At 40.4% G+C, this 25733-nt stretch overlaps 1 protein-coding gene across 2 annotated transcripts in view; it reads left to right on the forward strand.

The window, feature by feature from the left end:
- The first annotated feature begins 206 nt into the window (after nucleotides 1-206).
- The window catches only part of LOC144595800 (protein mono-ADP-ribosyltransferase PARP14-like), a 42891-nt gene continuing 17364 nt past the window's right edge, over nucleotides 207-25733 (forward strand). The window contains exons 1-13 of one of the 2 annotated variants that reach the window (XM_078403475.1): nucleotides 207-741; nucleotides 6078-6220; nucleotides 6315-6354; nucleotides 7986-8246; nucleotides 11451-11684; nucleotides 11803-14051; nucleotides 14139-14375; nucleotides 14470-14691; nucleotides 15475-15553; nucleotides 19818-19970; nucleotides 21222-21284; nucleotides 21577-21753; nucleotides 23830-24036. In XM_078403475.1, the coding sequence (XP_078259601.1) occupies nucleotides 549-741; nucleotides 6078-6220; nucleotides 6315-6354; nucleotides 7986-8246; nucleotides 11451-11684; nucleotides 11803-14051; nucleotides 14139-14375; nucleotides 14470-14691; nucleotides 15475-15553; nucleotides 19818-19970; nucleotides 21222-21284; nucleotides 21577-21753; nucleotides 23830-24036 (4258 nt within the window). In that variant the 5' untranslated portion in view covers nucleotides 207-548. The remainder of the gene's footprint in view (nucleotides 742-6077; nucleotides 6221-6314; nucleotides 6355-7985; nucleotides 8247-11450; nucleotides 11685-11802; nucleotides 14052-14138; nucleotides 14376-14469; nucleotides 14692-15474; nucleotides 15554-19817; nucleotides 19971-21221; nucleotides 21285-21576; nucleotides 21754-23829; nucleotides 24037-25733) is intronic. The other variant, XM_078403476.1, reaches the window with a different exon arrangement.

Consider the following 25733-nt stretch of genomic DNA (forward strand, 5'->3'; position numbering starts at 1 on the left):
GACTTCAGTAACTTCTCCTGCACTCCCCTTCATTTTAACCATCCATATATTTCCAATTTATTGACCCACCCCACCCATTTAGTTTAAAGCCCTGGTAACTATTTGCCAATCAGCCCCTCTCTAGGACCCAACGATCATTTGTCAGGCTTTGTCCCGTCCCCACCTTGCTTTTCCAACACCCAGCGACCTTCCCCCAATCAGACTAAACGGGTTGAGGCTGAAAACGTCGCCTATCCAAATTCTCGAATGATGTGGTTCAACCGGCTGAGTTGCTCCAGAACATTGCATTCTATTTATATGACCCTTTGCCCAAAATGAAACCTACGGAGATATGTAAACATTATCAAATTTAAAAGTGAATTTCAAAGTACAACGTGCTTTTTAGGTACGTTCAAAAGCTCATTTTGACTCTTAGGGGTATCAAAGGAAATAATAGTGTTAAATTACTTTCTATTTCAAATCAACCCAAAAGAGGCTCGTTTCTTGGAAAACGAAACTGATAGTAAAATCTCGGAGAGAGCAAGGTAGTTTCCATTCGCCGATGGAAGATGGCCGCAGAGGAAGCTTTCCCTTACCCTCTTATAGTCGAGGGCGAATGGGACCAGGACGTCGCCAAACTTTTGAAAAATAAGCTGCAGATTTATTTCCAAAGTAGGAAGCAATGTGACGGTGGAGAGTGCGTGGTGGAGTATGAAGATCTCGCCTCAAACCAGGCAGTGGTGCACTTCGCCAATGACCAAAGTGCGTGAGTTCTTTTCGTGAACAGGGTTCACAAATTGTTACAATTCGCCTTTACACAAAATGAAGACAATAGTTATTTCAGAAACACGCTCGGTTGGGGTTCGCCAGAGCAATGCCACTTAAAAGGGCGAGGCTGTGTCAGTAACTGGGAAGGGAGAAGTCATTTGTCCTCCGGATATTGTCGCCTTGATAATAATATCTTTTAATGTTCTCAGATTTGAAGGAAAGGGAGGAGGGTCGATGTACTTGTTGTCCAGCAAAACTAGAAGAAAACTCCGTGCTATCACTTCCTCGTTTAGACTGCAAGGCCCGTGAAACAAACAAGTAACCGCAATGCCTCCGAAATATTTTGGCTGCGTACGTTACTTAAGAGACGAACGCAATATTTAGTCTGACCAATAGGCTATTTGTTTCTGGAACGGAATGTTGTTCCCCCCCCCCCCCCCCCCAATTGTATCCTATATACTGAAGATAAACACAAAATACTGGAATAAGTAACTCAGTGGGACAGGCAGCATCTCTGAAGAGAAGGAATGGGTGACCTTTCGGGTTGGGACCCTTCTTGCCTGAGCCTCCATATTCCACCTCGGTTATTCCAACTCTGGTTCCAGGAATCCCAGTTCGGATTTGCCTGCGGATCCCATATACTAATTTATAAGGAAGGAATTTCCAATAGAAAGTGCTATTACTATTTTCTTTAAAGCATAATATATTGAAAAGTGGGATTGCCACAGAGCAAACAAAACCAATTTTATTTCGTACTTATGTGAAGGAAGCAAAAGTCCGATATTTCTAGTAGAGTACTTGTTTCATGTCTCGTTCTAATCACTCAACTTTGGGGGGGGGGGGGGGGGGGTCTCCTGTGGTACCAGAATGGTGCCTGGATTTGGTAGTGGTTTCCATTTTGCTGCCAGATTGGGCATTTGCTCACCACATAACTGGTGTACATTTATCATGAGGGATGGTATTTCATTCCTTGACACCATCCACACAACGTGCTGTGGTTTATCATGTCTACCTAACAAAAAGTTTTGGTAGATCATTGATTCAGGTGATGCCTCCATCCCTTTGATCTCCCAGTCTTTCCAGTAAATACAAAATAGTTACCAAAGTAGGCATTCCTGATCATTCATGTGACATCCCCACATGTTTGACATCTTGTTGCCCCTTAGGAATGTGGTTCTGTAGGTTTTGAAGTGGCTGACGAGGGCAATGTGGGGGCAGGGCCGTTTAAGCTAGTGTGGGGTCCATAGCATATGTTATAAAGGGGCCCTAAATACGGGACAAGGTGACGTCACCGCCGTGTTCCCCACATGACCTCACCCAGCCAGCAGCCACGTGCTTCCATTCCACCAAATGGCGCAACCTCCATTAGGCGGCGCCCGTGTCTACAGTGTCTGGAGGTAGACACAAAATGCAGGAATAATTCAGCGGGTCAGGCAGCATCTCGGTGGCATTTCGGGTCGAGACCCTTCCGAAGGGAGAAGGTCTCGACCCGAAAGGTCACCCGCTCCTCCAGAGATGCTGTCTGACCCACTGAGTTACTCCAGCATTTTGTGTCTTCCTTCGATTTAAACCAGCATCTGCAGTTTTTTTCCCCCTACTCTTCGGAAGTGTCTCGAATCGAAACGTCACCCATCTTCTGGCTGGACCTCCATGAGGTGTTTGTCTCTTGGGGGTGGGTTTGCAGGCTCTGTAGCGGCGGGAGAGCCAGGCCTGGTGCCGGGGAAGCAGCTGGAGGCAGGGCCTGGATGTGACCGGCTAACCGTAAGCCTCAGGTGAGCCAGGGGGAAAAGCAGCAGCGGCGAGGCCGGGCATTGGTGGAGGCCTAGGCCTGGCGCTGGGCCTGCCCTCGGATCCCCCGTTCCTCCTCCTCTCCCCGTCTGGCTCAGCGCCTTTCCCACGCCGACCAGAGTCCAGCGACATCGGCACAGCAACATGCTCTGGCCCCCCAAGGGCTGTCAGTGGGAGAGCCGCCGGACTCTTCCTCCCCCCCCACCCCTGCTCCACCAATGGCGGCCGGGAGTCGGGTTGCTACGCGACCTCCGTCAGGCGGCGTCCGGGTCTATAGCACGCTAATACAGGGATGTCCCAGCTAATTTTGCCAATTTAGCCCAAAATGCGGGACGTCCCGGCTAATACGGGACCGTTGCCAACCCTAGTTAGCCTACACTGTCTGGGCCTACAGTGTAATGGCCTACGGCGGCTAAATGTTTCTCTTATTATAATATTGCCTGTCCAATTGGGTGTTTCCAGCATTTTTTACATTTTTATTTCTCAATAAATCAAGTTTTGTTACTTTTTTAAAATAATTAACTTAATAAACTTTTAAACTTTAAATTTAAAAAAAACTTTAATAAATGCGCTCCGCCCCGCTGCCGGGAGGACCGGTGCCCCGCGCCTGACCTTCCTCCCGTGGTACAGCGCGGCAGCAGAGGGTCGAACAAGGTGGCCGTTGCCGCCGTTCACCACTGAGCTGCCGCAGCAGGTGAGGTTTCCATGCCCGGGGCCCAGGTGAGCGGCTCCCTCTCCCCTTCCCTGTACCCCCTCGCTGGCCCACGGCCCTAGGGGACACTCCCCGGCCGTCATCGGGTCCACAGATCATCAGTTGGGGGAGGGTTGCCAGGTCCGCAGGAGAGACTTGCACCCAATGGGTTGCCGCGCCCGCGGGAGAGGTTTGTACGGAGGGTTGCCAGGCCCACAGGAGAGTTTGGATCAGTTGGGGGCGGGTTGTTGGGCCCGCAGGAGAGGTTTGCATCCAATGGAGGTTGGCGTGCCCACAGGAGACATTTGGACCCAACGGGTTCACGCCCGTCTATCATCTGAAAAACTTTTGAAGCAATTTGCAAAGTACCCAGTCCACTCAACAATTGCTTGGCTCATGAATATCATCTTTTAACAGCCAGAACCTTGAAGATGATTTCTCTGTTTACTTCTATTGTACAAGCGGGAGAACTGATCCTATAGTTACTTCGGAATTAGAAATACAGAACAGCAGATGCTGTTTTAACCAATGATATGCACAAAATGCTGGATTAATTCAGCGGGTCAGGCTACTTCTCTGGAGAAAAAGGATAGGTGACGTTTCTGGTCGGGACCCTTCTTCTGAAAGGGGCCTGATCTGAAACGTCATCTTTTTCTCCAGCGATGCTGTCTGACCAGTTGAGTTACTCTAGCGCTTTGTGTCTATCTATAATTATCTCATTCTTCCTGCTCATTAAATGCACCAGTTCTTGTTTTCTCACTGACTCCCAAGTGCGCCCTCAAACTGATGATTTAAATCACCAGGGATACAACTTTATTTTCCAGTGTATTTCATGTGTAAACAAAAATAAGTAATCAGGATTTATACCGTCACCCTGATTTGCACGGAGTCCTATGATTAACCAGGAAGCAAAAGCTGACACAGAGCTCATGAGAATATACTCAGGAAAATAACCTAAACCTTTGCCAAAGAGTTAGATTTTAATGGTTTCCCTAAAGATAGCAGAAAGCAGAAATGTTTAGAGAGACAATTCCAGAGTTTAAGGAAATTGTGATTTCCTTAACGGAAGCCGTTTTTTTGTGTGGATATTTCACCCTGATATATGTAAGTTGAATTTCCTTTATGCAATGGAACAAGAAAAAGCATTGTAATCTATCCAATCCTTTCCAGATTTACAAATAATGAGCCCAAATATGCTGCAATTCTTGGGTGGGAGGAGGGGGGAGGGGACGAAAACAAAACTAACAGATTTCTAAGAAGACACAAGAGACTCCACATGTTGAAATCTGAAGCAACACACAAATTGCTGGAGAGACTCCGTGTGGGGAAAGGTAGAGTCGAAGTTTCAAGGTGAGACCATGCATGAGGACTGATAGGCAGAGGGGTTAAAGCCTGGATAAAGAGAGGGGTGAGGCAGAGATTGGCAGGCCATAGGTGGAGCCAGATAAGGAAGAAGATGATGAGCTTAAAGTAGACCCGGGTGAGGGGGTCTTCCCTGCACACCTGGTTCCCACCAGACCTGGTTCCATTTATTACCTGCCGGACTCTGTATTTGACAGGCTAGATATAGTGAGGATGTTTCTTCTGTCTGAGGAGTAGGGGATATGGGGAAAGGTTTTTTTTTTTTTAAGAGGCAGGCCATTTAAAGTTAAGATGAGGAGAGATTTCTCCCATCAGTACTGTGAACCATTTGAACTTTCAGTTCTGTTTATTGTCACGTGTACTGAGGTACAGTGAAAAGCTTTTGTTGCTTGCTAATCTTGATCGGAGTTTGCTGGACATCATCTTGTACTAAACATTATTCACGTTATCCTCTCAAACCTTGGAGGGCTGTGGAAGCTCTGCCATCATGTGCATTCAAAACAGATTGATAGTTTTCTCAGTATTAGGGAAACACAAGATATGGGCAAACTGCTGGAAATGCCACCAAGATGGATCAGTCATGATGTTGAAGATTGGCAGAGCTGGCACAAAGGCCAAGTGTCCTATGCCACTCAGATTTCTTATGCATGTGAGATGTGCATAACTCGGGCGCCTATGATGTGTTCCAAAGAATCAGTGCTGAAACGATATGTATTGAATTGTATGTATCCGTGATGTGCTACTGACAGCACGAACCTGAATCGTGCCTCCTCACTCTGTGTGGAGTGGCTGCTGGTCAGGGCTAGATTGGAGCAGGTCAGGGTGTGCTATCCAGCCGTTCAGCACTGAGGTACGGGTAGATTACATGCGAGTTCAGGCCATTTCCGGCGACTGGCAGTTGCTGCTCCAATCTCTCTCATCACCTCCTGTTTGATGTGAGTGAACCTGCTGTCTCCTCGTATTTGTTTGATTGACCACATAGCTCTTCCTCATCAACACAGGCCTGGCCATAGCAACCCTCACACTGAGCAATGGAATGATTAATTGCTGCTGGGACAGGCAGAGGGGTTCACACCAGTTGCTGTGATGAAGAAGGTAATGGTTCACCAGGTTGCTGCCACACAAATGCCCAACAACCAAACTAAGTAAATATCTTTTTAAAGTCTGACAGGTAAATAGTCAGAAGTGATCAGACCAAGAGCACTTCAACAAATCGGACATCCTCCTTGCACAGAAGCAGGTGAATGTACCAGCTTTTTCGGGTCGTATTATTGTTAATAGGATCGACAGATGTTTTAACTATACTATTTTCTGTAACTAAACATTGACAGAGCAATGTGTTATAATACTGCATGAGACTGAGGAAAATAAATCTATTAATTTGTATTGTTCCCATTGATACATTTCAAAATATTTAGTTATTTCCTTAATACATGGTATGACCTTGACATAGTTTATTATTTATAATTGCTCCTATTGTTTGCTTTAGCAAGAAACAATGTATTGAAGAAGGAGACCCACCAGATTAATCTGCGAAAGAGAGGTATTATTCATTTTACCGTCAATCTTCCATCTAAGGCAGCTGCAGAAAGGGATGGGACAACAGCAGCAGCCCAGTCTCCAGGCCAGAATGTAAGTTTATATGTTTATTGTGTAAACTGTCACCATAAAATAAGATTTGATTTTTTCCCCCAATTTTGACATTTTATGTTTTGTGTTTTGACAGAATACGGGTTGTGCAGGAAACCAGTCCGCTACAGGAACAGGTATGTACTTTTTTTAAATGTTAAAGAATGGATTCACTCAAAGTGACAATATTAACAAATTTTGAAAACAAAAGGGCTTGAAAAAGTATCTTTTCGCAAATGGAATATTGTTTTAAGTGTTGACTTTAAAACCTTGATATAAGATATGTGGAATTGAATGTCTGAGAAGTGGAAATAAATATAGTAAGGTTGATTCAATTAAAATATCTTGTATATGCATCAATCAATCTCATGGCAATTTGGATGGATTCAGGAAAGAGACGAGAATCCAAAATGAGAGGAATATTTCACCATTATTTCTCTAAACCAGGAATGTCCAGATTTTTACCTTGTCAGAACCTGTGAACGAAGGGCCAAAATAATTACCTACAGGAAAATGTGCGATTGTCAATTTTTACAAGTAAAACAAAAAATAAATGCATTTTCTAACTGACAAGAGTCTCCTGAACTCTAAGTTGCAAAAAGATTCTGAGCATCCAAAAGCAAACAGAATGTTTTCAGTTTTTGTTCATAGATGAATAGAAAGGTAGGAAGATTCTGCATATTGCTCTCCTTATTTAAGGAAAGATGGTAAAATATATTACCTGAGTAATATGTGCAATAGGCTGGTTGTCTTATAAGTTGGGCAGTCTAGGCTTGTAACAGGTGGAGGAATAGAAGATTTATTTGAAGCCAAAGACTCGCACTTCCCTCGACAGGGCAGCGCACCCCTTGTGCAAGCCTTGTTTATATCAGTCACTAAATTGACTAATTGGCCAATTTACCAAGCTTCTACTTTAATTGCTGTAATTCACACTTGCTTTCTTTCAACCAACGGTCGTCCTTGCTCCTGCTCTCCCGACCTTTACTGACTGACTGCTAGCGTCCCTTTGGTGCTCTTTTTTAAACGGACTTTTACCTGTAATTCACACTTACTTTCTTTCAGCCAACAGTCGTCCTTGCTCCTGCTGCTGCTCTCCCGACCTTTACTGATTGAATCCAAGTGCAAAATTCCCTCCACGCCATGAAGATAAATAGCCGTTCTTTGTTATTGCTAGATCTTAGACCCGGAACTCTCAACTTACAAAACTGGTGAATGCCTTCACACGAAGATCTATCAGATCTCAAAAAACCTGCTCAGCAACAAATTAGAAATTCACATTAAGTGCTGATTATCTTGTGAAACCATATGTTGACTTTCCCTGTACTTGATTGATGAGCACCAAGATTACTCATCCTATACATCCCCTTGTTCATGCATAAATGGACCTCTGAGTTTCTGGTTACCACAGTCAGGAAAAAAATGAATATACTTCAAAAAGTGCTTGTCTGTCCCATGGTGATGAGGTGTCTGCCCCCCCTTCACCTTACAAATTTTCAGCAAGGCACCAATGACTGACACTAATGGGCATGATCCTGATGTAACTGTAGAATTGTAATCAACATGTTTTGAGCTAAAAAGCAGAAACAGTATTTCAAAACCTAAAATGCGGGTAATTTTTAGTAAGGTCAAATGCGTTATACTATTATGTGTTTTGTATGAAAGTTTATAGAAAAAAAATCTAAAGAAATAATGATCTAATGGGAGCGGAAGGAATTGAAGTCCTAATGCTGCTAACATTTGTTGTGTTGATGTTATGATTCTTGTATAGATGCTCAAGCAGGGTTGAAGCAAAGAGACCATTCAGTGGAGAATATTCCATTAACGGTGAAGAGAAAAAGTCGTCATGGAAGTAGCAATATTCTGCAATCCTCTTCTGTGGTGCTACAAAATCTTTCGAACAATGTTACATATGAAATTTTAGCTTTGCTTGTTGAAAAGCTGACTGATTTAAGTGAAGCGGATGATCATTTCAGTATGGAAATATTAAGTGAAATTGATACAGCTGTCGTCACCTTCAAAGTTGACATTGGTAAGAATTAAAAGTCAGCAATTTTTAGCTAGAGATGTTGTTAGAAAACCTCTGTTCAGTCACAAAAATATAACAAGCTAATTCTTATTTTAAAGAAATGCCAAATGACAAAAAAAAAAGAGATGGAAATGTGCAACTGTCAACAGGATCCTAAAAGAGGTTTATATTAACTATCTCAGATGAATATGCTCCATGGAAGCATCTTTCCAGGGGCTACTTCATTCTTTTCCTTGCTCAGTCTTTTAGTTTCTTAGCACGAAGCTCAATCCCTGTTTTACATATTCATTCCCTGAAAATTCTACCATGCCGCATGCATAAGCACTTATGCACTAAATCATGGAAAACTGGGGCTGTATAATATTTCATGTTTCAAATGTGGATATCATTGGGTATGAAAAATTATGTCATTAAGCATCCAACTTTCACTAATGTCACTCGCACACTATTCTAATGAGGATGCATGGTTTGCAAACAGCACAGATCTTGACTGCAGAACTAGATTATTCCTGAATAGTGAATAGTGAAATGTGTTTATTCTTTACCAAAGCTCCACAATTTATTTAGGATTGTCCAGAATAAGCTTTAAAGTAGGAACCTTTCCTTTTCAAAGAGGGCTTCAGATACCCATTAGTCATCATAGCTGCATGCTACCCATGTCATTTACTCTCCTATGGCTCCAGAGTAATACAACATCACAGAAAACAGTCCCTTTGGCCAACCTTGTCCATGCCGATCAATTTGGCATACTGGGCTAGTCCCGTTTCCCTGCATTTAAACAATAGGCCTTTAAATCCCTATTATCTATATATCCAAATGTCTTTTAAAAGTCATAGTAGTATCTCATTCTGTAGATTCCTCTGGCAGCTCATTTCAAATACACCCAACTACTGAATGAAAAAGTTCCTCTTGAGGTCCCTCAAGATGGGTTTAAAATCTCTCCCCTCATTTTAAACCCATGCCACCTCTAGTTTTTTTTAATTCTCTACACTGGGGGGAAAAAACAGTGCATTCACTTTATCCATGCTCCTCATTGATCATGCATACTCATTAAGGTCATCCCTCAGTCTCCAATGCTCATCCAAGTTTATCCAACCTCTCTCTTGAACTCCAGCCAGCAAGTTTGGGTAACAACCTAGTGAATCTTTTCTGCACCTTTTCCTTGAGTACAGCAAGTAATGAGATAATTCCAAATATTTTTGTGATCCTCAAGTTTTAAAAATATAACTTAAGAGTAATTGGAAAAAGATACATAAATCTCTTGATGTTATACATTGCCACCTTCAGAGTAGTTGTGATTTTACTAACAAAGCATCAAAATAATCATCATTAACTAACTTTCTATCATTTGTGTTTTTGTTAACACAGGTACAACTAGGTTGGGGATGATGATGTCCTTTAAGTCACTGCAATGTTAAGTCACTGCAATAACCTGAAAATAGGGCATTACTTTTAAGCGGCTTAGCACGCCAGGCCACCAACCTGTTATATGCAATAACATCTGGCTCTCAGTTTAACATTGTGTCTGGTTGGGGTGTATACCTGCATATTTCGACTCGATTCATGGGCAATGGAGAGTTCTGAATTATTTTTGCAACTTTGTTTCCACCACCAAGAATCCCAATCCCTTCACTTTCTGAATAACTCTCCCACAGTCTTGCAATTAACTAGCACTTGGTCATGAACACTCAATATCTGAAGCTTTAACTTAATATCCCAATGTAAATGGGCTGATTGAGATTCTTCCTTTTCAATGCTTTTTAAAACAAACCATTTTTTCATTAAGAATAGAAAATTGATAAAAATATTATTTTGGTTATATTTAATTCTTGTATTCTTGCAGTCTTTGTGTTCTTTTTTTATTAAAAATCTTTTATTTCTGCTCCTTATCCACCAAAGAGACTTTGGTTTTTAAAGTTGTAGATCACAAATTAGGGAGGATAGTCAATACCGAGGATGACTGTAACACATTTACCACTGAACATTAACTTGAAGAATGGCTAAATCATTGGCTAGTCAGGTTCTACAAATATAAATACAATTTGGTTGGAAGAATAGAGATTTATTATTTGTGTGATTTGGTTGTAGATGTGAAGGAACTAAAGAAGTTTAGCATTAATCATTAAAAGTTATATCACAGGTTAGAAACGTCATGACAATGGAAGCAAACCAAACATAAGAGTTTGCATCCAGAGGGACATAAATGAAAAACAGGAAGTTATGCCGTATTGTACAATGTCTATTGAGGTACTGGTCAGGACGCAGAGAGTTTTGTATGGATGATGCCAGGAATAATTCTATTTCATCAGGAGACGACAATCTGGATCTCTTTTCTGTCCAGAAAAATGTCTGAGGGCTGACCTGATGGGTTATTAAAATGATAAAAAGATGTAAAGAAAATGTTTCATTTGTGGATGACCATAATTAAAGCCACTGTAATAAGCTGGTCAATAGACAATAGGTGCAAGAGTAGGCCATTCAGCCTTTTGAACCAGAACCGTCATTTAATGTGATCATGGCTGATCATTCCCAATCCTTGACTCCGCTATCTTTAAGAGCTCTATCTTGAAAGCATCCAGAGAATTGGTCTTCACTGCCTTCTGAGGCAGAGATTTCCACAGATTTACAACTCTCTGAGTGAAAAGGTTTTTCCTCATCTCCGTTCTAAATGGCCTACCCCTTATTCTTAAACTGTGGCCCCTGGTTCTGGACTCCCCCAACATTGGGAACATATTTCCTGCCTCTAGCGTGTCCAATCCCTTAATATGTTTCAATAGGATCCCCTCTCATCCTAAATTCCAGCGTGTACAAGACTAGTCGCTCCAGTCTTTCAACATACGACAGTCCCGCCATTCCGGGAATTAACCTAGTGAACTTATGCTGCATGCCATCAAGCAATCCAGTACATATTTAAAGAGAAACACTTTTACAAAAAATGTGGCGACAATTGGAACCTGTTGCAACACTGGTCGAAGTGTACAGGTACATTTAAGACAATCCTATGAGGAAGAAAGGGATGGAGAGTAATAGCTGAGGAAAGACAGGAGGCTTATGTATAACAACTAGTTGAGCTGAATGGCTCATTTCTGTTCCATGTATTCTGTGTAATTCCAAGTAATTCAAATCTTGGGGTTTAATCATATAATTATAAATTTAAATATAAAGATTGAAATGTTTAACATTTTTTCCCCAAAATTCTTAATTTAGACCTCTTTGAATTTGCTCAAAAATGTTCGAAAAAGGTTCTGCTTCAGCAAAATATTGAAGCAAAGGTATTGGAAACACCAATGAGCGTAAGAGTGGAGAATCTGCCTGCTAGTATCACTGAAGATCATCTAAGACTCTACTTTGAAAGTGCCAAAAATGGAAATGGAATTGTCAGCTCTGTTGAATTAACAACTGAACACAATGCAGCTGTGATTTCTTTTGAAAATCCTGAAGGTAATTTTGTATCCTGGAATATAATGATGAATTGGAAAATTTGCTATATTTCTATTAATATTTTAAAATAAGCCATTTTACCTTTTATTCTATAATGATTTTCTTTGTTTTATTACAGTTCTGGATATCATTCTGTCTCGTGCACACATGATTGATAAAACACCAGTTAATGTCTATCTCTATTACAAGTCCCTGGGTTCAGCTTTATACGGGAACAAAAGACCAGTGGTGAAAATGCCTGATCCCTTCATGTTCGATGTTGATTGCTATATTCTGCAGTTTCTTAAAAACGATGAGGGGCGAATTGCAGAAATCAGTGACAAAATGTCAGCATGTTACTGCAAAACAATATTCCCAGAATTGGGCCAATCAAACTCAATTAAGATTTCCCCAACATTTTCAAGACATTGCAGTTCATTTGAGAAATTTGCAAAGGACTGGAAAAGGGAAGCTTGGGATAATTTAACTCGTATTCTGTCAAAGTATAACACGATTACATATGATGTGAATCAATCAGTCTGGGAAATAATTAAGAGTGAACTTGATCAATATTTGAACCAAAATGTTGCTGTTATCCCAGACATTGCAAAGGAAAAAGTAATAATCACTGGAGTAATTGAGACTGTAGACATTTTGCAACAAAGATTCACTTCAGTTATAAATGATGCAATGAAAAAGATAGAAAGAGAAAAAGAAAGTATAACTGAGAGAGTACCAATTAATCTTGCCAAATACGTTCTACTACAAAATGATGGTCTAGAAAACAATGTTTCCAAACAATTTCCAGACCTTCACATGAAATTCAGCTCAGATGCAAACAATTTAACATTACATGGGTTACCTTCAGATGTTTATTATGCCAAAAGCAAAATACTAGAAAAAATTATTCTAATAAAAGAAATGAAAACTAATCTAGACCCTTGTCTTCGTAACTTTATACAAAATGTTAGCTGTGAAAAGGTTTCCTCCCACCTTTTTACATCAAAAGATATCAGAGCTGCATTTGCCATCCAGGACAATTCTGTTGTGTTGATAGGAAGTACAGATAATTTCTTGTGTGGAGCAGAAGAGCAAATCAGAAAACATCTCGCTTTCAAATGCATTGAGATAAGAGATCCGACTGTCATTAGAAAGAATGAATGGACACATTTAAAGCACAAACTGGATGAAAGATTTAATTGTCAAATGATAAAAGTTGAAATTGAAGAGAAAACATCATATGGGTGTGTGCACGTTATTATCGCTGGTTATACTGATTCTGTTGAAGAAATATATGAAAACCTCAATGACTTTGTCAAAAAGAACACAATCATTCAAAGAAACATTCCATTTAAATCTTGTGGAGTGCTGCAATTTTTGGTGGCCTGTGACAAAATCAAAAATTTACAATCAACAACTCCAGATGTTGAAATAAAAGTTAATGATGGGAGTAATCATGCAAGTGTCTCAGTCACTGGTCCTGAAGAGAACGTCTGTCTTGTGGAGAATTCACTTTCAGATGCCGCTTCCAAAATTGTTAGGGAAATGCTGCAAATAACCACGCCAGGAGCAAAGAAATTTTGCAAAGAAAAAGAAGAAGTATATGGTTCCATAGTAAAGGACAAGTATGATTGCATTCTAAGACTTATTGAGCACAGTGACATGGAAGGAAATAATGATTTAAGCCAATTTTACTGTAAAGTACAATTGCCCAAAGGACCTGTAATTACTGTCAATAAAGGAGACCTGTGCAAGGCTCATGTTGATGTGGTTGTCAATGCTGCAAATGAAAATCTAAAGCACGTTGGAGGCCTTGCAAAAAGTTTGTTAGATACTGCTGGTGCAGTGTTGCAAAATGAGTGTGATTGGATTGTTAACCAACGAGGATCTCTTATGCCTGGTGATGCAGTTATGACTGATGCTGGTATATTACCATGTTCCAAAGTAATTCATGCAGTTGGACCAAGGTGGATGGATACTGATTCGAAAACCGCCGTGAGAAGATTAAAAAATGCTGTGGAGGAAAGTCTATGTTTAGCAGAAAAATATAATTTTACGTCTATAGCAATCCCTGCTATTAGTTCAGGAATATTTGGATTTCCACTGGCTTTATGTGCTGACACAATTGTCTCATCAATCAGAGAGCACTTTGTGAACTTGAGTGAAGAGAGTACACTGAAAGAGATCCACTTGACAAATCACGATGATAAAACTACTCAAGCAGTTGCAGAAGCGGTTCAGAAAATACTTGGTCATTTAATAGGTAATGCACCTGTACAGCCTAAAAGGCCTGCCTTTGGTAACAGAAGAAGAATAAATTGTCTTCGAACCCAAACAAAAGGAGGGCTAAACATCCTTGTTGTCAAAGAGAATATTCAAGATATTACAGTAAGTCTTCAATGTAACTTATTGATTTGAAATTTGTTCCAGAATTATTATTTAACCTTTATTTAATAATTAATTTCCTATTTCCAGGCTTCCGTCATTGTAAATGTAATTGGAAGTGATCTAAATCTCTCTTTGGGTGCAATTTCCAAAGCGTTATTACAAAAAGCTGGTCCACAACTCAAACGATTACTGGAGAAAGAAAGCCTGGGAAAACCACCTTACAACGGAAGAATTTATGAAACAAAAGGTTGCAATCTTGACTGTGAAGAAGTGTATCATGCTGTTGTTCCTTACTGGCGGGCAGGAACTGGGAATGCAGAAAAGGTAACACGTATTACAATTGACACCAGTTGAACAATTCATATTTTCAAAAATTTGTCATATTGATTTGAAGACTAAATCCGAAATTACACTTCAGGTTTTGAAAAATCTAATCAAAGATTGTCTGACGAATACCGAAGGCTCAAATCTGGATTCCATCGCATTCCCTGCAATTGGAACTGGCATGTTATGTTTCCCAAAGGATGTTGTTGCAAGTATTATGTTTAAAGCTGTTCTGAAGTTCAGCACTGCCAGAAGGTCAGCTCATCTTAAGACAGTTTACTTTGTGGTACATCCTGATGATCATCCTAATGCTCAGGTGAAGATTAAGTAGAGAATTTGTATATTTAGATTCATTTCAATTTATTGTCATATATAGTAAGGTGTGATAAAATAGCTTATTTGCATGAAGCTTGTAGTGTAAACGGTATACATGGTGATGATAGATACAATAAATACAATGACAAAAGAGATTGTAATGCAGTCGAATCTAGTGCCAAAAAAGTACCGTGCCTAATAGAATAACCAGAGTTCCACCTCTGCTGATATAAGATGTATTCTTCTGAATAATGAGGGATGATTTGCATTTTCAGTTTTACATTTAATATATACTTGATTGTGATACTAATCTGAATTCTGTAGAGACCATTTATCACATCTTTTGTTTCTAATACACTTATGAGTACATATGGCTAAAAAGCAAATGACTGCAGTAGTTGAAAATCTGAAATAAAAAAACACAATGATGAAAATAGTCAGTCATTCAGGCAGCATCTGTGCAAAGTGAAACTGATGACCTTTTATGACTTCCTCTACATTATAAATTACATTAGTACATGTACTATGGGATTACTATGGATGTCTGAAGAAGGGTCTCGACCCGAAACGTCACCCATTCCTCCTCTCCCGAGATGCTGCCTGACCTGCTGAGTTACTCCAGCATTTTGTGAATAAATCAATTTGTACCAGCATCTGCAGTTATTTTCTTATACTATGGGATTTGATGTTTCTATATTTTCACCCAACATGATGCAGTTTCGGGATTGTGTGGGCTTTAAAAGCTATTCCCATTTCTCTGAACAATAAGTGTTTTGTTATGTAGGCAATGACTTGCGAATTCGATAGAGTTTTTATGCAGCAGCCAAAAATTGGCGTCCTCAGTGAACAGCAGAAACCCACAGGTAGGTCATTGTGTATTGTGAATATAATTAGAATTTGTTTATTTGCTTTGATTACAATCAGTGAAGACTTTCTTTTATCATTGGTAAATTACATCTAATTAATGTTTTAAAACAGTCTTTCATGATTTTCTTGGCTTTCTTTGAATAAGTTTTCCACAAATAATCCACTAAATCTGTTGAGTTCAGGAAAATCAGAGTGTTTTCAAGCTTGCTTCCACAAATTCCTAAAGAAATATTTATCATCTGTAGATAGACACAAAAAGATGGAGTAACTCAGCGGGACAGGCAGCATCTCTGGAGAGAAGGAATGGGTGACATTTCTGGTCGAGACCCTTCTTCAGACTGGTTAGGGATAGGGGAAATGAGAGATATAGACGATGATGTAGAGAGATAAAGAATAATGATTGAAAGTTGCAAAAAAGTAACAATGATAAAGGAAACAGGCCATTATTAGCTGTTTGTTGGGTGAAAACGAGAAGCTAGTGCGAATTGGGTGGGGGAGGGATAGAGAGAGAGGGGGGGAATGCCGATGCTACTTGAAGTTGAGCGAAATCAATATTCATACCACTGGGCTGTAAGTTGCCCAACCGAAATATGAGATGCTGTTCCGCCAATTTGCATTTAGCCTCACTCTGACAATAGAGGAGATCTAGGACAGAAAGGTCTGCATGGGAATGGAAAGGAGAGTTAAAGTGTTTAGCAACTGGGAGATCAGGTAAGCTCAGTCGGACTGAGCAAAGGTGTTCAGCGAAACGATCGCCCAGTCTATGTTTGGGCTCGCCGATGTATAAGAATCCACATCTTGAACAACGGATACAGTAGATGAGGTTGAAGGAGGTGCAAGTGAACCTTTGCCTAGCCTGAAAGGACTGTTCGGGTCCCTGAACAGAGTAGAGGGAGGAGGTATAGGGACAGGTGTTTCTCATCTATATTTTCTGTGGAGAAGGTCATGCAAATTAGGGAATGCAGGGAAGAGAGTGTAGTGATGTCTTGACATATTAAAAAAGAGATGTTGATGGCAATCTAAAAGCTGGATAAATCTCTGAGGCCTGACTACATATAATCACTGGACATTTTGGAAAACCAGGGCAGAAATTTGTGAATCTCTGGCAGAAATATTTGTATCATCAACCACGGATGAGAAAGGGAAGACTGGAAAGCGGCTCCTATATCTTTATTTAAGAGCCGTTGCAAGGACAAGACAAGGGGCCACTGTCTGGTGAATCTAACATCAGTGATAGGAAAATAACTGGACAGGGTCTCTGAGAAACAGGATCTACCTGCATTTAAAGGACGGGGACTGAATAGGGATAGTCAGCTTGGGTTTGTACATGGGAAATTATGTCTCACAAATTTGAATGAATTTTTTGAAGAAGTGACTACATTGCCTACAGAGAGACCTTAGCAAGGCCTTTGACAAGGTCCCACATGGTAGACGGGTCGGAAGGTTTGATCACATGGGATCCGGGCTGAGCTAGCCAAGTGAATATAAATAAGCGAGTTCGGTATTACAACTGCGCATGTCCAGGTCATGGGTCATTCGGGATAATCATTCTTGCCAGCTGAGCTACTGTGTATACAGACCTGCGTTTCATACGTATTTTCTAGTTTTGCTTCGAGGTAAGAAAATACTGCTTTCAAAACTATTCACTAGGTGTATTTATGGTTCATTTGTACAAAACTACAATGATTTTGATGGTTTAATTGGCTTTTCCTTGGTCGCTTGCTGGCTCGCTTCAGTGAGTGAGCGAGATCGTGACGATTAATAACAACCTTTTATTGTTTTTGTTTTGGAGGGGGGTGTGAATGAAATGAAATGTATGATGTCTATAACTATCAATAGATAATATGAAAAGTATTTTAGGGGTTTTCAGCTCTTATGTGTCCACGGCCACGGGCTGTATGCACGTTTGTTGACTTCTGAATGAGTTCTGCATGTACATGTGTAAATAAAGTTGTGTAGTACAAAACTTAGTCACGAGTCTCCTGACTAATCATGTCTCTTCTGATTTCCAGTACATTGGATAATTTTAATCAGTATTTGACATTCAAATTTTCAGTTATAATCTTGTGATTGTATAAATTAGTTCAATATACTTGCACCATTTTCTTTTGCTTTGTAACTTGTATGTAATCACTCCTCCCAACCCTTCCGAATTTGGCGGAAAGTTTCCGCTTTCTTATTTCATTTCCGCCATTCCGATTTCGCCTCACATTTTTCTGCGAATATATTGCAACGCGTATGCGCATTTGGCATGCATACCTTTTTTTTGCTGAAAAGTTCCATTATGTGCCATATTATGAATTTTGATGTAAAATTCTGAACTTTGGACATCAAAATTATGGATTTGTAAAATCGAATGTTGGGAGGTCTGTGCAATGGACATGCTTACAGATCGTGATTTGATAAGGTCCACGCAGCCGAACAGATAATAAATAAATGCCCAGCATCGAGATGCATTCTCGACTGCACAGAAATATTTATAGAATGACCATGGGATCTACACTTGTAGGCTTTGACATGGTCCGACTACAAGAAACACAACACTGTGGTAACTATTGGTTGGAATTGCCCCAAATGGCATGATCACATTCTTATCAAAAGCTTGGGGTGGGCAATCATCTGTTACACACATTGTTTGGAAGAGTGGATTTTTGAACTTAGTTGATCCTGGGGATTGCACAGTGGCGGATAGAGGATTTTCCATTCAAGAAGACATTGTTTCGCCAAACCTATTTAGAGATTCCCCTCCCAGCGGTGGTTATCAGCAAATGACCAGAGAAAAAGTACACACAACCAAGAAGGTTGTCAATGTCCGCATTCATGTTGGGCATTCACACAGTTCCGCCCAATACGTACACACAGTTTATACAGCGCTACATTCGCGATCATTAGCAATGCTCTTTGTTTATCCCGAATGTCCTTTGACAAATCCCATGAATCTTTGCGATTATCGAAATACAGAACTTGCTTATTGGCTTGGTGGTGGGAGTAGGAGGTTATACTGGAGGGTTGTTTATCAGAGGCCTGTGACCAGCAGCATCCTGCAAGGATCCACTGGCTCCATTATGGTGTGTCATATATATTAACAATTTGGATGAGAATGTAGTTGGCATGATTAGTAACGATTACACCAAAATAATGGATAGTGAAGGAGGTTATCTAAGAGTGCAACAGGATAACATTTGAAAGTGGGCCAAGGAGTGGTAGGTGGAATTTAACTTTGACAAGTGCAAAGTATTGTATTTTGGTAAGTAGAGAGTGTGATGAGTGCTTTGAAAGCACTGTGGTGGTGGAGGCAGATACAATAGTGGCATTTAAGAGACTTTTGGATAGGCATATGAATGTGCAGGGAATGTAGCGATATGGATTATGTGCAGGTAAATAAGAGTTGGACATGGTATCATGTTTGACACAGGCATTGTGATCTGAAAAGCCTGCTTCTGTACTGTACTGTTCTAATTAAACAGTATTTTTAAGATATTATTGGGAATTAAGAAGAATCCTTCACCGACCAACCACACCGCTCCCCCTTCCCATCCCCAGAAAAATGTTTTTAAATTGCTTGTGTAGTGGACTTGCCCTGCATTGGAAGAGTTGTCCCATAGAGTAATTCAGATAGTTTGACATCATCTCACAGTCATATATTTCCGCTAGTTTCCACAATCACAACCTCTCGGGTATGTCCTAACTTAGCAGTGGTAATGGCACTGCGGTACACCAGAAACAGAATAGCCTTGTGTCTTTTTTGACATATTTTTGATAATGTCTCAAGATATTAGATCAAAGATAAACAAAGGCACTTCCTGTTGATTTCAATATACTGATCTTCAGCTGAAGATGGTGCTCTTCCATGACGAACATTATATAGAAGATGAGAATTGGAGATTAGAAGATAAATGTTATGAGCAAGTTTTAAAGGAACTGGCACAAAAATCTTCGTCTTCATCCTTGGGACATCAGATGGATATCAATCAGGTCCATCCTTCAGTGACCAAATGCACTTCCTGCTTTTCCAAGGTCCTTGGTTGAATACATTTCAAACAACACCCCAGAGAAAGCACCTCATTTAGTACCATTGTACTCTCTCCATCCACCTGTTGTATTAGAAAATCTCAACCTCTCAGTGCTTGCTATCAAAAGCACTAGGGCTACATACTGTGTATTATCATATTTATTTTTAAAGACTATCAATGTTAATTAATAAAAGAAAATGTTTTAGGAACAAATGAAAAACTACAAAAATATCGAACATTTTTACAGATCCTTTGTTTGGAAAAATGTCTTTAGATTCACCTGAGCAGGCTGAAATGCAAATGGGACCAATTTTATTACAAGTGGTACCAGGAGATATAACAAGGGAGACCACAGATGTCATTGTCAATTCATCAAATCAAACATTCACTCTAAAATCAGGTATTTCAATACAATGTTCAAAGCTTATTTGGAGAAATTTTTAATTCCTGTACATTGGCTTAATTTATGAAGAATGGTCTGGATTTTATTGCTGTTCTGCACTGGTGCCTTGCTGTTATTGTAGCTATTTCCATCTGCACAGTTGTGTTTAAATGTGGAAATTCCAGTTATGCTGTCAAACATACCCTACTCCTCCACAGACCCTTCACTGCAGTCATCATTTGTCTGCACTGCAAAAGCATGAAATGGGCTAATTGCTAACCTTCCCTACTAAAGATAGTGTAAAAGGTTAGGTGAAGTACATTTGTGAACATGGATATTTTAATGGATGATAATTTATGCTGAAGAAAGTCTCCAGGCCTTGGATATGAATTTATCAATATTCCCTATCAATACTTCACTTTATGTACATTATTTAAATTCAGCTCTTGGTCATTTGAGCTTTGCTATTTCATAGAATCATCGAGAGAGACTGCATGGAAATGAGCCCCCTGTCCATGCTGACCAATAAGCATATGTTTTCTTTTACACCAATCCTATCCTAATCCATTTTATTCTCCTCACATTCCCATCAAATCCCTCTATATTCTACCACTCACCAGTATGCTTGGGGGAATTTAAAGTGACCAATTAGTCTGCCAAACTGCCCATTTTTGGCATGTGGGGATAAACTTGAGCACCAGGATGAATCCCATGCACAGGGAGAATATACAGATCTCGCGCAGATAGTACTGGAGATCAGGATTGAACCTGTTAAACATGTCTACTAGTTATGCCGCTGCTCCTGAAGTTACTTCATCACAATTGGTTGGAGTGCCTTGTTGTTTCCCCATTTCGAGATTCCTCATGACGAGTGGTATAATGCCACAGATACGATATTGGTGAAGATTTGACAAGCTTACAAAACGGCCAATAGCAAATATCACTGAGGTAAATAGCAGGCACCGTATTGCAAGCAAAATCTGGGCTTTTTTGTTGACAATAAAACAATTTATTTTGATTAAAATGATGAATAATTGAGACAACAACGACATTTATGATTCAAAGTAATACCTATTTATTATTAGAATTCATCTACAGTTAGTGGATTATAATAATTATAAGTAAAGCAGCTAGTGAAATTTAAATGTGTGCCAATTTAAGCACATTTATTAATACAGTAATATAACTTTAGCTGAAAAATCAATTATTGATAAAGAATTATTTAATTTTAATTTTAAATGAACCAATTTATTTGCAATGTAATTTCAGGTGTGTCCATGGCAATTTTAAATGCAGCTGGTCAAGCTGTAGCAACTGAGTGCCAACAAAAAGGTTTGGAATTTGATTTATTTTATAAGTCCACGTGCTCTCTGCACAGTAATCACTTTGCTTTTCTATTGACCATGTACAATGGAATTTCAACCATGTACATTGTGTCTATCTTTGATACATTTCCTAATCTGTGCCTGAATTGCCTTTGAGGAATGCCGCAGATCATAATTACCTTTTTAAAAGACATTTATTCAAATATTACTGGACTCGTATATGTACTGTTATGGGCAGAATTGTAATTTATATAATGGCCATGCAAGAAATTGATGAAGTAATTCTCTCTTTAACACAGGCTCACAAAAAAACAGTGGAATAATATTAACAAATCCAGGAAATCTAATGTGTCGAAGTATAGTTCACATAAGTGGACAAAATGGTCCCGATCAAATCAAAACTGCTGTCAATGCAGTTCTTCAGATATGTGAACAACAGAAATTCTCCTCCATTTCTTTTCCTGCTCTTGGAACAGGTTAGAAGTTTGCTTAAAAACACTTTTTGGGGTTTCATTATACGTTGAATAAATCCAAAATGTGGCTAAAATACAGACTAGATTAGGAACAACCTGTAGACATAAGTTGTCTTTTTAATTTGGTTTAACTAGATACATTGAAATTTGAGCAGGATGTGGGAATTGAAGTAGAGGGTCATTATAATGGAAAAGGCTATTGGGACTGAAAATGATCTTGAGATTAAATAGGCCAACAGTCAATAGCCTCTGGATATTTATATTACAGTGTTGTTCGAGGACAATTCTTAGGAAGTTGGTGCACCTGGTCAGAGATCTTCTTCCCCTTCTGCTTTGGTCACCTTTGGCAAAGATGCATTAACCCCTGTTCGCATCAAGCTGGAAGCATTGGTGTGCATAGAGGGAATGGAACCTGTGGCATCTGAACCATATTGGAATTCTTCATCCACACCTCATTCATCCGCATTCTCAAACATAAAGCAAAATTCTTCAGTGTACTTCAGCAGAACAAAGACTTTTCTGGTTTCATGGGCCATGAACTAAAAGGGTTAAAAAAAACAAACAAAGTCAAAATCCTGGACTTTGCTATCAATTAATTTTTTGAGGATGTAACTAGGAAAATGGACGAGGGAGTGCCAGTGATTGTAATGTACCTGGATTTTCAGAAAGCCTTTGATATAGTTCCATATAGGAGATTAGTGGGCAAAATTAGAGCACATGGTATTGGGGGTAGGGTACTGACATGGATAGAAAATTGGTTGGCAGACAGGAAACAAAGAGTAGGGATTAACGGGTCCCTTTCAGAATGGCAGGCAGTGACTAATGGGGTACCGCAAGGCTCGGTGCTGGGACCGCAGCTATTTACAATATACGTAAATGACTTGGATGAAGGGATTAAAAATAACATTAGCAAATATGCAGATGACACAAAGCTGGGTGGCAGTGTGAACTGTGAGGAGAATGCTCTGAGGATGCAGGGTGACTTGGACAGGTTATGTGAGTGGGCAAATACATGGCAGATGCAGTTTAATGTGGATAAATGTGAGGTTATTCACTTTGGTGGTAAGAACAGGAAGGCAGAATATTATCTGAATGGTGTCAAGTTAGAAAATGGGGAAGTACAAAGAGATCTGGGTGTCCTTGTTCATCAGTCACTGAAAGTACGCATGCAGGTACAGCAGGCAGTGAAAAAAGCTAATGGCATGTTGGCCTTCATGACGAGGAGTTGAGTATAGGAGCAAAGAGGTCCTTTTGCAGTTGTACAGGGCCGTAGTGAGGCCGCACCTGGAGTACTGTGTGCAGTTTTGGTCTCCAAATTTGAGGAAGGACATTCTTGCTATTGAGAGAGTGCAGCGTAGGTTCAGTAGGTTAATTCCTGGAATGGCGGGACTGTCGTACGTTGAAAGACTGGAGCGACTAGGCTTGTATACGCTGGAATTTAGAAGGATGAGAGGGGATCTTATTAAAACATATATAATTATTAAGGTATTGGACACGCTAGAGGCAGGAAACATGTTCCAATGTTGGGGGAGTCCAGAACCAGGGGCCACAGTTTAAGCATAAGGGGTAGGCCATTTAGTACAGAGATGAGGAAAAACCTTTTCAGTCAGAGAGTTGTAAATCTGTGGAATTCTCTGCCTCAGAAGGCAGTGGAGGCCAATTCTCTGGATGCTTTTAAGAGAGAGTTAAATAGAGCTCTTAATGATAGCGGAGTCAGGGGGTATGAGGAGAGGACAGGAACGGGGTACTGATTGTGAATGATACTGATTGTGAATGATCACATTGAATGGCGGTGCTGGCTCGAAGGGCTGAATGGCCTACTTCTGCACCTATTGTCTATAATTAAATGCTTTGGACAGAATCTAGGAACATGGTATTAAATGTGGCTAATGAGCCATGATCATATTGAATGGTGGAGAAAGGACAAATGGCGTACTCATGGTCCTAAATTCTTTGTTACTATAATTTAATATCTGCAACAGGGAGAATTGAATCTTTACTCTATGAACTGTTTTAGTCATGACCAGAAGACCAAATTGTATGTGTAAATGTTAAAACTATTTACACCCCAATTAATAGGACAAGGACAAGCAAACCCTTCCCAAGTTGCTGATGCAATGCTTGATTCAGTCGTTGACTTTATAAAGATAACACCCTCGCCTTCATTGCAGAAGATTCGCATTGTAATTTTTCAACCTCAAATGTTGAGTGAATTTCACAGCAGCATGAAAAAGCATGAAACATCCACTTCCCCAGAAAATGAATCTCTGTTGAAAAAAATAGCTGGCAAGTATCAGACATTTTACAAAGTAGAATGTATTTTGTACTGAAATGAGTAATGAGATAAATGCATTTAAAATAGAAAAAAGGGGAGGTAAACTAATAGAACTCAGGAGATAAAATTGGTTTGAATCATTGGCATCATACATTTTAAAGGAATATGTTACATAGATACTTGAGGCAATACTACACATTAAATGATTTATTGGGTTAAAATATTTTTCACAGGCCTGGTGAAAGCTAATGTAATACAGTAAATCCTCATTATGATGGACCGCTTTATAAAGGATTTCATTTATAGTGGATGATTGTCCCCACAGTAATCGGACACCGCTGTCTCTTTGAGAACAGAGGCTGCTAGTTACACTGCGGAGGCCATTGAAATTGACAGATACTGGCTTAGATCAACATTTGTGCAATGATGAAGGATACGAAGTGTTGGAGTAACTCAGCAGATCAGGCAGCATCTCCGGAGAGCATAGATAGTTGATGTTTTGGGTCAAGACCCACCACCAGATCACACCGCGCACCTGCCATGTGTCCGAGACCCGCAGTGGTGCTGAGAAGTAGCATCAGCATTCAGCCCTCTGCGGCACCAAAGATGCCGCCAACACACAAGACCACCCCAGCCACTTTCAGATCAATCCTACCAACCTTCACCCTGAGGCCTGGCTGCTGACTACACCCCTGGCCCGCACTGCCTCCCTGGCCGCTTCCAGGCCAGGCTGCTACATACCACCACTGGCCTGCACTGCCTCCCCAGCCAAAGAGTCTCATGCCCAGAATCTCATACCCAGAGTGGGGGAATCAAAAAACAGAGGGCATAATTTTAAGGTGAAGGGGTAAAGATTTTATAGGATTTTGGGGGGTGGTGGGTGTATGGAACAAGATCCCAGAGGAGGTACTTGAGGCTGGGATTATCGCAATGTTTAGAAAGCAAATAGTCAGGTACATGGATAGGACAGGTTTAGAGGGATATGAGCTAAATGCAGTCAAGTGGGACTAGTGTAGATGGGACATGTTGGTTGCTGTGGACACGTTGGGCCAATGGGCCTGTTTCCACACAATATGACTACTGTAGGAAAATAACTGCAGATGCTGGTACAAATCGAAGGTATCACAAAAAGCTGTCCCTTTACCTCCCCCCTCGACTCCATCCAGGGACCCAGACAGTCTTTCCAGGTGAGACTGAGGTTCACCTGCACCTCCTCCAACCTCATCTATTGTATCTGCTGTTCCAGAAGTCAACTTCTCTACATCGGTGAGACCAAACGCAGGCTCGGCGATCATTTCGCTCAAAACCTTCGCTCAGTCCGCCTTAACCAACCTGATCTCCCGGTGGCTGAGCACTTCAACTCCCACTCCCAGTCTGATCTTTCTGTCATGGGCCTCCTCCAGTGTCATAGTGAGGCCACCGCAAATTGGAGGAACAGCACCTCATATTTCGCTTGGGCAGCTTGCAGCCCAGCGGTATGACCATTGACTTCTCTAACTTTAGATAGCTCCTCTGTCCCTCTCTTCCCCTCCCCCTTCTCAGTTCTCCCACTGTCTTCCTATCTCCACCTATATCCTTTCTTTGTCCCGTTCCCCCCTGACATCAGTCTGAGGAAGGGTCTCGACCCGAAACGTCACCCATTCCTTCTCTCCAGAGATGCTGCCTGACCTACTGACTATACTGTGGAATGGATGTAAAAACACTGAAG

The sequence above is a fragment of the Rhinoraja longicauda genome, chromosome 8, assembly GCF_053455715.1.
Source record: "Rhinoraja longicauda isolate Sanriku21f chromosome 8, sRhiLon1.1, whole genome shotgun sequence".
Lineage (NCBI taxonomy): Eukaryota > Metazoa > Chordata > Chondrichthyes > Rajiformes > Arhynchobatidae > Rhinoraja > Rhinoraja longicauda.